This window comes from Bufo bufo, chromosome 2, assembly GCF_905171765.1.
Source record: "Bufo bufo chromosome 2, aBufBuf1.1, whole genome shotgun sequence".
Taxonomy (NCBI): Eukaryota; Metazoa; Chordata; class Amphibia; order Anura; family Bufonidae; genus Bufo; species Bufo bufo.
The window spans coordinates 254,892,558-254,907,826 of NC_053390.1; the positions used below are offsets into that span (position 1 = coordinate 254,892,558).

Genomic DNA, 15,269 nt, shown 5'->3' on the forward strand with positions numbered 1-15,269 from the left:
TGCAGTTCCATGGGCAAGAGCTCACTTCAGAGAGCTACAACATGCCATCCTCACAGCGTGGGACAAGAGTTATCACTCCCTGGACAGGAAGTTTGTGATACCAGTATCGACGCGTCGTCATCTCAGGTGGTGGATGTCACCCAAACGCCTTCAACAAGGCAGAAGTCTGCAATCCCAAACCCAGATTCACCTCACTACGGATGCCTCCTCCTGGGGCTGGGGTGCCCATGTCGACAGTCTGTGGGTGCAGAGGAAGTGGAACACAGCAGATTCCAAAAGGTCCTCCAACTGGAGGGAGCTAAAGGCGGTACACCTAGCCTTAATTCATTTCCAGGATCATCTGAAGAGCCGCAGTGTCCTAATCCGGTCAGACAACATCTCCACGGTGTACTACATAAACAAACAGGGAGGGACAAGAAACAGCAGTCTCTCCAGGGAATGCAGTCTTCTGATGGCTTGGGCCGAAGTATGGACCCAAGAAATAACAGCAGTCCATATAAAGGGTGCATTGAATGTCATGGCCGACCTACTCAGTCGCAAGAAGATGCATCCGGGAGAATGGAGTCTCAATCCGGCTGTGTTTGCAGAGATCGAGAATCGGTGGGGAGAACCTCGTCTGGATGTAATGGCAACGGAACAGAACAGAAAGACCAAAATATTCTGTTCCATTTACCGCTCCGCTCAAGCGTTTGCGATCGACGGTTTATCAGTCAGCTGGAAAGAAGGTCTGATATACATCTTTCCACCAGTTCCAATGATCGCAAAGGTACTCAAGAAGATTCAGCAGGACCAAGCAGAAGCAATTGTGGTCCTACCTTATTGGCCACGAAGAACGTGGTTTTCGCTAGCTCTCCGTCTATCCAAAGGGAGGATTTGGAAGATTCCACCCAGACGGGATCTCCTCAGTCAGAACGGGTTTTTTCATCCGAACCCCAACAACCTCAAGTTATCGGTTTGGAGACTGAGCGGGATTCTTTAATTCACCTAGGTCTTCCCACAGAAGTGATCAATACTCTCCTAGCTGCTCGAAAACCGGCTACAGTTAAGGTTTACAATCGAGTTTGGCGCATCTTTAAGACATGGTGCCAAAGCAACTCAGAAGACCCAGAATCCCTAAATACAATCATTCACTTTCTTCATGAAGGCTTCAAAAAAGGTCTGAAAACGAATACATTGAAGGTTCACTTTACTGCAATAAATGCGCAGCAACAAGGAAAGTTTTCAAATAATCCATTGATCCGCACTTTCTTCAAAGCTTTGAAGAATATTAATCCTTCCTTCCATTCTCCAATTCCTTCCTGGGATCTGTCTGTGGTATTGTCCGCCTTGTGTAAACCTCCATTCGAGCCGCTTGAAGAAGCTTCCATAAAACACTTGTCTGGGAAAGCCTTATTCCTAGTATCAATCACATCAGCAAGACGTATAAGTGATCTACAAGCCCTATCCTGTAGGGAACTATATTTCAGGGACTTAGGCCACTCCGTGGTTCTACGCACAATGCCAGGTTTCTTGCCCAAGGTTGCTTCAACTACCAACATTAACCAGGAGATATCGCTCCCAGTAATCCAGTCTAACACTCAAGACCAGGATCAAACTCATCTCCTGGATGTCAGAAGAGTTCTTCTGTTCTATCTACAAGTCACTTCATCATTTAGAGGATGTGAAAGTCTCTTTTTACAGCACCAGGGCCCTAACAAGGGTAAAAGGGCCAGTAAAGCAACTTTAGCGAGGTGGATCAAACAGACTATAGAGTTGGCCTACTCAATGGCTGAGTTACAGTGTCCATTATTATTAAAGGCCCATTCAACAAGGTCTACAGCTTCGTCCTGGGCTGAGCTGGCACAAGTCCCATTGGAACAAATCTGCAGAGCCGCAACATGGTCTACATCATCGACCTTCATTAAACACTACAGGCTAGACATTCAGGCAGCAGAAGAGGCTTCTTTTGGCAAACGAGTGCTACAGTTGGCGGCCAGTGCTCCCCCCCTTTGAGTACTGCTTTAAAAATCCCTTTGGTGTGTGCTGCCAAGGACGAACAGGAAAGCGAAAATTTACTTACCAAAATTTTTGTTTCCTGGAGTCCGTAGGCAGCACAATATGCCCACCCTTAATAAATTATTGCTGCATACAATACATGGCTCTGTGTGCTCTGTGGTGCTTTATACTGGGAGGTACTATGTAATTAATCAATCTATTGCTTGCTAATTGGTCTCTATTCTGGTTGTACCTAGGGGACTTAACCCTTTGGTGTGTGCTGCCTACGGACTCCAGGAAACAAAAATTTCGGTAAGTAAATTTTCGCTTTTTATACATTATCCAAAAAAACACATTGGTATCGCATCTGAAACGCACATGCGTTTTTTAATAAAATGAACATCTCTTAAATGATCTGATGTAGTTCTTATGGTTCTAACTCTATATTTTAGATATTAATGATTGTTTGATGGATTGTGAGTTGTTTATTGGAAGGCTCTGATCCGATCCAGGTTTTGGTTTTGACATGGTTAAATCTCAATTAAGTGGGGCAGACACCCTATAAAAAGACCACCACAATATGCATTGCTGTTAACCACGGAAGAAGGTTAAGTTCCGAAATGCGTTTGGTATACAGCAAGAGCAAAAAGACAGCCATTACATCAAAGACTTGCAGCAAAGATCTATAACAAATAATATCCTTGGCTCTCCTTTCCTCCCGCATCCAGCTGCTTGGAGGCTGGCATTACGGCACACTACGGCGGAATTGCTGGCAAACAAGTCGTCACGTGATCAACTTTAGCACACATGGGACGCCACGTAGTGCGAGCACAGCGCGATTCCACGCCGAACGACTCAACGCCGACACCCCATCTCCACAGCGAGACTCAGAGTGTGTAGCCGCAACACCCATCGGACTGGTAACGTACACTAAAGATCTTTATGTGTATGTGTCCATATTTTAACCTACTTGGGTGTAAGAAGTGGACCACGGAGTCCTGTTTGAACTGTGAGGAGATCAAGGTTGCCTTTTCTTTGTCATCTGACATATGCGGTGTAAAGACGCAAAAATTGCAATATATAGGAGGATATTTTCTGGATACGCTACCTTATATGTATGACTGCCAATATACAAACAACAGCGATTGCAGAGGCACGTGCTTCTATATTCTTTCACAGATAGCCACGGATATGGAGATATGAATTCTTAGTGAATCAGCCAAAATTGCTAAGTGTTGATATCACTTTGAGGAGGAATGGTTTAATCTCCTCAAAACTACGCATCTTTAGGTGACCAATTATAAGAGACTCACCATCATTTGGATTACATATAGATTTGTGCGCTTTAATTGTGGTGCGACTACACGCGCTCTATTGATCACATGTACGTTTATATATACACCTCAGATTTATGTGTGCATGGTGAGCTGTGTAGGTTGTCACCTATTTTATGAAGTGGTATTGTTTTTAATATTTATGGTGTGTTTATATATATATATATATATATATATATATATATTTATACACTTTAGGGTTGCATGTTCATTAAAAATAATTTATTCATTTAAGTCCATGTTGAACCAGATTTTTTGTGTGCCCTCCAACAGTCCTTTTAGATTTTAAAATAGTCCTCAACACACTTACGCAACCCCGGCCACCAGAATCTACAAGAGATGAGGTCGGCAGTGGATCTACTCCCATGGTGTCCCGTAAGAATTGTACAGTGATATTCCTTAAACACCTTATGACGCAATTCTGATGAAACAAACAATTTCCTAGAGGAGCAAGAATCCGGTGCGTCTCCCTGAGCCTCTAACACCTTCACCTCTAGGTCAGGGTATAGAGCGGATATCACCACCCCCTCCGGCAGTATCGGACTCGGATTTTAAAAATCACCACCTCCAGGAAAACTACGTGACAAGGCATCTGCAGCTTCCAACCAAAAACGCCACTCCTCAAAAGCCAACTTAATGGCCAGCAACTCTCTATTACGAACATTGTAATTTCTCTCTGTGCCAGAGAGTTTTTAGAGAAAAATGCACATGGGCGCCATTTGCCAGGTGACGGGCCCTGCAATAAAACTGCTCCTACCCCCACCTCGGACGCGTCAACTTCCACAATGAAAGGTTGTGATACATCCAGCTGCACCAATATAGGGGCGGAAGAGAAGCATTCCTTAATTGCAGAAAAGGCTCGCAACGTCGAATCAGACCACACTGAAACATCCATCCCTTTTCTTAGTCATGTCTGTTAAGGGTTTCACCACTGTCGAATAGTTCTAAATACATTTTCGGTAATAGTTGGTGAACCCCAAAAACCGCATAAGAGCCTTCAGATTTTCAGGTCGATCCCAGTCCAATACAGCACAGACTTTCTCTGGATCAATTCGCAAACCTGAAGATGACAGCAGGTACCCCAAAAACTGCACCTCATGTACAGCAAAAACACACTTCTCTAATTTTGAGTACAATGTATTATCTCTTAGGATCTGTAACACCCGTCTAACGTGGTCCTGATGAGTCTCCACATCTGGAGAATAAATAAGAATGTCATCCAAATACACGACTACAAACCTCCTCACAAGGTAATGAAAAATGTCATTCACAAAATGCTGGAAAACCGCAGGAGCATTGGTCAACCCAAAAGGCATGACCAGGTTCTCAAAGTGAACCTCTGAGTTATTAAAAGCCGCCTTCCATTCATCCCCTTCCTTAATCCTGATTATATGCCCCCCTTAAGTCCAACTTAAGACGAAAGTCCGACGAAACGCGCGTCAGGGTTGGCGCCATCCCGAAGGAGGCACAGTATGGGTAAATGGTCATTTTATATTTGAATTTTGCTGTTTGCACTTGCACTTTAATTATTGATTAAATTTGTCATGAATTGCTCTTTCTGTGCCCCCTTTCGGTTGATGTTGCCTCTTTTCCCTGCACTAGTTTTATATTAACTTTTATAAATTGATACTTGTTAATAAAGTGTATTATTGATTTCATACGGTCTGGTAGTTTTTCTTGAGAATATTTTTGTGCATAATTCGCAACACATGGTATTGGGTCATATGAGCTTTCCTCTATTTAATAGTAATAGTTTTGGGCCAATGTTTCTTGTTTATATAACATGGACAAACTTCAACAAGGAGAAGAACTCATTGGCTATGTCCAGATTGCAGGAACACATTGTATGGATATAGCAGATTCATGCAATGTGCAAACATCTACCAGGGTCAAATAACACACAAATACCAGGGCTGAATACTAAGCAAAAAAAAACAAAAAAACAAGTAAATGACAACCCTCTGCTGAACAACCTCTAACTAGATAGCCATGGCCATGTGCTCAGTTGCCAGGGCAGGATATTTATATCTATGCAGCTAAAGTGGGGTGCTCACTCATATTCTTCTGTTCAAAGAAAAAATAGTCTCCAATGATGGTTTAGGCCCGGATGATCTGGATTAGGTGCTTGGTCACTTGTCCTGACACTGTGGTTCCTGCTAAACCAGATGCTTATACAAACACTCACATGCAAATGCATATACGCCCTCAATTTTATGACATCTCCCTTCTACCTGCATTCTCTGGAGGGCATTTGGCACATCTTCCTGCTGATACTATTTCTGAAAATGTTAGTGTCTTTTAATTCCCGGTGTCCTCTTCTCATATAAGCCTGCCATAACAATCCTGTAAGATGATGGAAAAGCACACCTACTGTACATTAAAGGGATATTCCGGTTATAGAAAAGTTTTCCCCTATCCAGGATAGGAGATAACTATTACATCAGTGGAGGTCCTACAGCTGGGACCTTCACCAATCGCGAGAGCAGGGGCCCCGTACCCCTTGAAATGGATGCAATGGCTGGTAGGTAAAGCAAGCTGCTGCTCCATTCATTTCTATGGGAGTTCCTTTAAAAGAAACACCCCTGTCAGGAATCCGAGTGGCAGGGTGACTCCCCACCAAGGTCCGAGAGATGCAGTGTAAAGGCTGCAAGTGGAGATCCTGAGCTGGACACCTGGTGGCTAGAGGCATTAACAATGCCCCTGTGGCAGGAGGGTACCCTTTGAGACGAGAATAAGGACTGTACATATGAACGGTATATACTTAAAAGACTGTTCCTTTAAGTGACTGTAACTGCCATAAATTGTGTACCCTCTATGTTTGAGAGGATGTAAATATGTGCTACTGAAGTATCAGCATGCGATATAATTGTTGTCGGTTTTGTGTTTCTGCATAAGAATGTACAATATGTGTCCCCCTCTGCCTTTTTTCCACGCCATTCAAAAGCACCCATAATGGAACATCCTACCGCTGCCACCCAAATATGGATGTCCCATTACAGACCAAAGGACTACAACCCCCTAGGAATTCCACAACTCTTCAATTCTTCTTTTTATGTAATTCCTAACATATAAAATATCCTGGAGTCTGTCCTTTCCTCTCACTTTTCATTTTGTATCCCACCTCAGGATGAAAAAGCTAAAATGCCTTGGGGGGGGGGGAGAAAATATTTTATAAATCCTAATTTATTAATTACGATTTAGGATGAGTGCTAACATACCTCTGCTTGTTATGTAATATATTTGTCAAAGTGGTTGTTTGACCCCCACAGCGCTCAGGCTAAAGTAATAAAACCACTCATCTGTTCACTGGTGCTCCATTCTAATGCCAAGAGCTCCGCCGCACTGCTTCTAGTCTCTTGTCCGTTCTCATGTACACCACTGCAGCCATTCACTGGCCTCAGTGGTCACATGGTGCTTGGGGACATACCACTACTAAGACAAGCAAATGTCTGTAGTGGTGAACATGATAACGGACAGTACGTAACATTTCTGGTCCACAGGGGACTGAAAGCAGGAGGGATGGGGTCCTTGGCACTGAAACAGAGCGCCGGTGAATTGGTGGGTGTTTTTTTTTTTCAGGCTTGAGCACTGTAGGGGTCATAACTAAAATTGCGGTGGGGGTCAGACAATCTCTTTAATTGTTTGTGGGGTCTAAATATGCTGCACATCATTTGATTACTGATATACTAAGCAATGGTTTCACTCTTTTTACATGTGATATATCACTTCTTTTAAGGCCATTGTGAACAAGTTATGGTTCGGCTTTAACATCAAAGAGGCAATCGCAGCTCCTGTGTTCCATGTACAACCAGACAATTCACTGAATTTCGAGCCATCATTCAATCCGGTAAGGTATAATCATCATCCTGTATGAAGGTAGTTTTTTAGATATGTAGTACTAAAGTAACTTAGTCCTTTGTGAAGCAGGCATTAATGTAATTTCTTTTAGCTCTCCAGTCATTAGCTTAGCTTGTTATATCCAAAGGTTCATGACAATGAGACAACCCAGGTCAACACATAACACAGTTTCTGATTTCTAACTGAGTTCATGCAGCACACTTGTGACCTACTGTATGTGGATGAGGGGACTGTGGATGTAGCATTCATGGACTATACTAAAAGCATTTGACACAGTGCCTCATAAACATATTATATTCTTCAGTTAAAGGGGTTATCCCAAATGGACCTTTATGGCATGTCCACAGGATTTGTCGTAAATGTCTGTTGAGGGTCTCACTTCTGGGTACCTCTAATATCTCAAAAATGGGTCCCCAGCACATGCTGCTGGAAATATAGAGGAGGCCTCCCATGCAAGCTGTCTCTATTCCTTGTTTTAGGACTTCCCAAAATAGCTAAATAACCACACTCAGTCCCATAGAAGTGAATGGAGAGTACTGCACATGTGTGGCCTCCTCCCAATCCCAGCATTCTTGAGATAGGATCAGGTTTCAGAGATGGAACCCTCACCTATCAGACCTATCCTGTGGCTATGCCATAAATGCCCAGATGGAACTAACCATTTAAAATCTGTAATTTGTTACTGGTTCCATCTCTAGAGAGTGATGGTCAGTGATTTACTGTACACAGTAAGGCTACATTCACACGATTGTATTTTTGGTCCGCATCCAATCTGCATTTTTTGCGGATAGGATGCGGATCCATTTATTTCAAGTACATAGTGTGCTGTCCGTATCCTTATGTCCGTTCCGTAGCTCCGCAAAAAAAGATAGAACATGTCCTATTCTTGTCTGTTTTGCGGACAAGTATAGGCATTATTACAATGGATCTGCAAAAAAACTGATGCAAAATGGACGTCATCCGTATTTTTTGTGGATCTGCGATTTGCGGACCGCAAAATACATACGGTCGTGTGAATGAAATTTAAGGGCTCATGCACACGACCATATATATTTTGCCTTCCGCAAAACACAGATCCGCCAAAAAAAAGGATGACATCCGTGTGACGTTGATGTTGCATCCGTCTGTTTTGCGGATACATTGTAACAATACCTGAGGAACGGACATGTAGACACAGACTGCATACGGAGTCATTTCATTTTTTTTTTCAAGCCCTATTGAAGTGAATGGTTCCGCATACACACCTGTAAAAAAAAAACTGAAACGGAAAAAAAAAAAATTTGCCTGCATGAGCCCTAAATGTGGTGTGGGTCCAAATCTCAGCACCGCTGCTGATCAGTCGTTTGAATAGTCTGTGGCACTCGATTGAGCGCTGTCCTTTTATTGTTTTACATTGGTAATCAATTTTACATCCTGGATTACCCCTTCAATACAGTGCTGGGACCATCCAGTGTTACACAGTGAAGAATCAATACCTGTCTGTGGGTCTTTGCAGGTGACAACCAGCTATGTATTGTGACACAGTCCATTAAAGTAGCCGGGAGGGGAGGAGCCTTGGCTTGTCAGGGGAGCATGCTGTTTATTGAACAGCATGACCCATCTGGGGGAGACCAGGGAGTGGCAAGCTTAAGACCCCATTTCCACCAAGAGTATGGTTAGTTGTTGGATGTGGCCAGCAGTTTAGCGCAAGGGCTCTTTCACACGGGCGTTGCGGGAAAATGTGCGGGTGCGTTACGGGAACACCCACGATCTTTCCGCGCGAGTGCAAAACATTGTAATGCGTTTTGCACTCGCGTGAGAAAAATCGCGCATGTTTGGTACCCAAACCCGAACTTCTTCACAGAAGTTCGGGCTTGGGATCGGTGTTCTGTAGATTTAATTATTTTCCCTTATAACATGGTTATAAGGGAAAATAATAGCATTCTGAATACAGAATGCATAGTAAAAACATCGCTGGAGGGGTTAAAAAAATATAAAAAAAAATTTAACTCACCTTAGTCCACTTGATCGCGTAGCCCAGCATCTCCTTCTGTCTTCATCTGATCTCTGTGCAGCAACAGGACCTGTGGTGACGTCATTCCGGTCATCACATGATCCATCACCATGGTAAAAGATCATGTGATGGATCATGTGATGACCGAAGTGACGTCACCACAAGTCCTATTGCTGCAGGTCCTATTGATCCATCCCGATCGTCTCCTAGCAACCGTGCGTGAAAATCACTTCTATGGGGCCTGCGTTGCGTGAAAAATGCAGAATATAGAGCATGCTGCGATTTTCACGCAACGCACAAGTGATGCGTGAAAATCACCGCTCATGTGAACAGCCCCATAGAAATGAATGGGTCGGTATTCAGTGCGGGTGCAATGCGTTCACCTCACGCATCGCATCCGCGCGGAATACTCGCCCGTGTGAAAGGGGCCTAAAGGATAAAATCAGGATTATTTGCTATCATCTTAATCAATGTTCATTATTGTATTATTGAATTAGATTGCATTAATGCATTTCATCTACACCGGATGTGCCACCAGGGAGGAAAGGGTGTGCCCTCCAGTCACTGCATGGCTCCAGGGTGAGGATGCCACTGTGAACTGTGACTACTACCACCACCCTCATGGCTAAAACTACCACTCCCATCCTTCTATCCCCTCCTCAGCGGGTCAAAGCACTTCTTCTTCACAATAATAACTCTTAGGCTGGCCACACAGTTTAGATAGCTGTTGCCCAAATTTTTTTTTTAGACAGTAGCTTTCCATTCATCTCTCCTCCACATACACTAGGGGGAGACAGGAAAAAAACAAATCCAGACACCTCTGCAGCAGCTTATAAAGGACTGGGTTTGTTGAAATCCAGCAGCCTGATCCTTCATTCCTATCTCTCTAAGGCTGCTTTAACACTAGTGTTTTTTTCGGATCCGTCATGGATCTGCAAAAACACTTCCGTTACAATAATACAACTGTCTGCATCCGTCATGAACGGATCCGTTTGTATTATCTTTAACATAGCCAAGACGGATCAGTCTTGAACACTATTGAAAGTCACTGGGGGACTGATCCGTTTTCTATTGTGCCAGATTGTGTCAGAGAAAACTGATCCGTCCCCATTGACTTACGTTGTGTGCCAGGACGGATCCGTTTGGTTCTGTTTCGTCAGGCGGACAACAAAACGCTGAAGGCAGCGTTTTGGTGTCCGCCTTTAGAGCGGAATGGAGACTAATCGGAGGCAAACTGATGCGTTCTGAGCGGATCCTTTTCTATTCAGAATGCATTGGGGCTAAACTGATCCGTTTTGGACCGCTTGTGAGAGCCCTGAACGGATCTCACAAACAGAAAGCCAAAATGCTAGTGTGAAAGCAGCCTAACCTAAAATCCGCAATCATGGGAAAGTTGGGACACAAAATTGGCGGGTTTGGCCGTCATTGATTTAATGGGCTTGGACAACTTTACAGTTGACAGGGTGATAGCTTGCAGCTCAGAAATGTCACAAACTCAATTATGGCAAATGAACGTCACTGTACGGTATACTAATGTGTATCTATGGAGACTGTATTGCTGTGTGCTTGATTTTATGCACCTATTTCCAACTCATGGGCTCTTTTGTCCTTTACAGGCTATACAGACGGGTCTCCGGGAAAAAAGACATAACATTTCTAAAGCTTTATTTTTCCTGAATGTGGTGCAAGGAATTTACCAAGAGGAGGACTGCTTATTTCCCTACTCGGACACTAGAAAGGAAGGAAAGGCTGCAGGTTATTAACACAAATGCAATGCTCAGCCTCCACAAGAACAAGCACATAAACAGGACTTTCATTTCTGCACATTCCAAGCAGTATAAATGGTGAATGCACACAAACACTCATGCACACAAACTTATTTTTGGTCCACATCCGATCCACATTTTTTGCAGGTTGGATACTGACCCATTCACTTCAGTGGTGCTGTAAAAGATGCAGTGTGCTGTCCGCATCCGTATGTCCACGGAATGGATATAGGACAGTTCTATAAAGGGCAGGATGTTCCATTCTGTAAAATGCGGAACACTCATGGCTGGTATCCGTGTTTTGCGGATCCGCAATTTGCAGAACGCAAAAACGGAATGGTACATGAGCCCATAAAGAGGTTCTCTGGATTTATAATTAAAAAAAACCATTCGCATTAAAGTAACTGTATATTTATGCCGCACATACCTGTTTTTCATGTGAGCTGGATTACATGGCTAAAAGGGGTTGTCGCACTTCAGCAAATGACATTTATCATGTTAATACAAGCCACTTACTAATGTATTGTGAGTATCCATATTACCAGCAAAGGAAACAATATGGGCAATCCCAATACATTAGTGAGTAAAAAAAATAGGCAGGCACTCTATATCTGATTTTAATAGAATATTTATTAGTAATTGGTAAATACATTTAATAAAAGGTAGGTCGTATATTTGCTGTTATTTTATTAAAATGGCAATTAAAATAGTGGTATGAAAGGTTGTCAAAATTAAGGAGTAGGGGATGGGTTGTGAGGGTTCATCTATTTATGTCTTATAACTAATTGATGTTTTGGGTATAAGTTCGTATTGCAATCTAATTGTTGCAGGTAGATGTCCAAGGAAATCCGGACAAAGTGAAAGTGCGTGGTGGTGAAAAAAATATACTTAGGATGGTGATCAAAAAATAAGGTGAAAAATTAAAAAGTATTAGGTATAAAATAGGTAAAAATGTAGATAAATAAATAGAGGTACAGAAAATAGTGATCCGTAAAATAGTGGAAATAGTTTGTAGGTGGGTTGATCCAATGTCACTTGTTGATGTTGGGTAATAAACGCCGCTATTTGCAAAGCAGATGATATATGCCGGCAGAGGGAGTATTAGTTAGGCTGAAACAGTGTCCAATGTTTGTTCTTCGCTATTGTCGGTGGCGTCCCACGCGGCAATTAGCTAGTACTCACCCTGCAGTCCAATCTCTGCTGTGTATGAGCGAGGCTCCAGCCGGTGTTGGTCTCCGGTGTCCTGCTGCCTCACGCTGCGTGTTGCGCGGTCATCATGGCCACTGAGGGAGAGGTCAGAATACCTCAAAACGCGTCTGGCTACCTGGCATCATCTATGAGACTACCCACCAATACCCACACCTTTGCTAAGGATTTTTTGGATTGCCGCATAATCAGAAGAAACCAATGCGGCCAGCGTAACACACGAGAGAGGTATCAGATGATCGGCACAGAGGAAACCACGTGCCAGATCACGTGAGACGCCAAACCAGCCACCTAGACCGCGCAACACGCAGAGTGAGGCAGCAGGACACCGGAGACCAACACCGGCTGGAGCCTCGCTCATACACAGCAGAGATTGGACCGCAGGGTGAGTACTAGCTAATTGCCGTGTGGGACGCCCCCGACAATAGCGAAGAACAAACATTGGACACTGTTTCAGCATAACTAATACTCCCTCTGCCGGCATATATCATCTGCTTTGCAAATAGCGGCGTTTATTACCCAACATCAAAAAGTGACATTGGATCAACCCACCTACAAACTATTTCCACTATTTTACGGATCACTATTTTCTGTACCTCTATTTATTTATCTACATTTTTACCTATTTTATACCTAATACTTTCAAAAAATTTATTTTTCACCTTATTTTTTGATCACCATCCTAAGTATATTTTTTTCACCACCACACACTTTCACTTTGTTCTCATTTCCTTGGACATCTACCTGCAACAATTAGATCGCAATACAAACTTATACCCAAAACATCAATTAGATAATGTAATTTGCTGAAGTGAGACAACCCCTTTGATAGCTGAAGTTAAAAATGTTGTTGAAATCTACTGCATATATTTTCTTATGCGAGGAATATGTAAAACCTACATAACCATGTTTATAGTATTTGGCCTCCTGCACACGAATATGTGCGCCCTGTGGTCGTGCTGCGGCCCGCAAAATGCGGGCTGCAATGCACGAACGCCGTCCGTGGGGCAGCCGCATCGGATTGCGGACCCATTCACTTGAATGGGTCCGTGATCCGGCCGTTCCGCAAAAAGATAGGACATGTTCTATCTTTTTGCGGGAACGGAAGTACGGGACGAAACCCCACGGAAGCACTCCGTAGTGCTCCCGTAGGGTTCCGTTCCGTGCTTCCGTTCTGCACCATTCCACATTTCCGGATTTGCGGACCCAATTTCTGAAAAGTGGAATGGCAGGGGCCCCAGCAGATTTATCATCATTTATGCCAGTTTGATGATAATTGAAATCTATGCCAGCTATGGGCTGGTGTAGATCTTAGTTTAGGCACACAGACTGCCGGAGGATGCACCGAATTTATGACGAGGCACGTGCAGGGTTCCTGCTCAGTATGTATTTTACATTGGCTTTAACTACATTCTTGATGTTTATGGCACTGGCTCTCTTGTCTGATCTGCCTAATCTAGTCTTTGTAAACTACAATTATTATTATACTTTATATGTATCACCCTGATTGTATTTTTCTGTTTTTGGGTATAGGATTCATGCATCTTGAAGTTATATATGCTTATTGTGACATTTTCTGTATGACCTCTGTATTGCACTTCCTGTGTCGCCATTACCATATCACTTGTTTACTGGGTATTTAAACTAGTCACTTGCAATGTGTATGCAAGCTTGAAAAGATTTAATATACAGCCAAAACGTTGCTGGATTATTGATTAAAAGCTCTTCGATTCACAAATACGAGTGCGGCTTCTTCTACTATTTGAAGGCATGGACCTCGTCATAAACCAAGCGCATTCTCCAGCAGTGCAGGGGATATCAGAGACCAGCGTAAAACACGTGCCTTTGATGAATTCCCCCCTTTGAGTTTATTTTTTTTAGCATATAGAATTGGCCTTGAATGTAAAGATGGTATTCTCTGGCATAATACATTCATATTTCTGTATGGCCATATTTCAACACTCCATTCCCTATGTATTTTATATCCTAATAAGAACTGATCAGTATTTCCTGCAATATTGGAAATGAGAAGACAACGTGGCACAGACATAATTCAGGCATAATATTGGCACAAATATGGCGGTAACTGCAGATATCACCACTTATTTCAAAACGAAATTGTGAATGAGGTCTTAGAGGTTCCTTTCAGAAACAGTGTTAGGCCTCCTGCACACAAACAATATTTTTTTACGTTTACCTTCCGTTTTTTGCGTTCCGTAAACTGACCCATTCATTTAAATGGATCTGCAAAAAAAAAAAGGAAGATACTCTGTTTGCCTTCCGTTTCCATATTTCCGTATTTTCGTTTCGTTCAAAGATAGAACATGTCCTATAACTGTCCGCATAACGGACAAGGATAGTACTATTCTATCAGGGGCCAGCTGTTCCGTTCCGCAAAAAATGGAATGCACACGGATGTCATCCGTATTTTTTGCAGATCCTTTTTCATTGCTGACCGCAAAGTACTGAAAAAGCCATACGGTCGTGTGCAGGAGGCCTTAGGCAGTACAAGGTTAACCACCTGCAGCACTGAATTAGACCACATGGTGGAGCTAGCATAATAGAGATTACTGGCGCCCCAATGTTGTTTCACATTTTCCTGAAATACAATAAAAGGGTGCACAGCGGCATACATGCCATGGTCTCGCAATGTTTGAAAAATGAAATAAGTACAACCTGCCCTCTAAAACTCCCCCCATCTTGCCAGTATAAAGACTTAGAGATCTGTCTAAATTATACCCCCAGCCACCCACCTGAGCATTGCACGGCACAGTACACTTGCTGCACTACATAAAAATAATCACCATATAACATCTTGGCCAGCCTATGTATCCATATAAACTGGGTAGCCAGGTTGCCCAGTATCTTTCCTCATTGGGCCTCATCAGACTGAATTCCACAAGGAACCTTCTGAAGGGCGAGGTAAAATGTAGCACCCACAGCACAGCCACAATGTGTCTGAACACTGCACTGATATGCAGTTATAATGTTGGTCATCAGAGTTTAAAAAATGAATGGCAATTGCCATGTGGTTCTATGGGTAAAACTGCTGTTTAGCTGCAAAACCGTGAAGCCATTGATAATCAGTTTGAAAACGAGTTCATCAGTTCCCATCCATCTTTCTCCATATACTTTGTT

General features: G+C 43.0%; 1 protein-coding gene across 1 annotated transcript in view; it reads left to right on the forward strand.

Moving 5' to 3' along the window:
• GGT5 (gamma-glutamyltransferase 5) overlaps nucleotides 1-11,412 on the forward strand; it is a 130,344-nt gene extending 118,932 nt beyond the window's left edge. The window contains 2 exon segments of the mRNA XM_040419672.1: nucleotides 7,045-7,155; nucleotides 10,776-11,412. Of these exon segments, the coding sequence (XP_040275606.1) occupies nucleotides 7,045-7,155; nucleotides 10,776-10,922 (258 nt within the window). The 3' untranslated portion in view covers nucleotides 10,923-11,412.
• The last annotated feature ends 3,857 nt before the right edge of the window (nucleotides 11,413-15,269 follow it).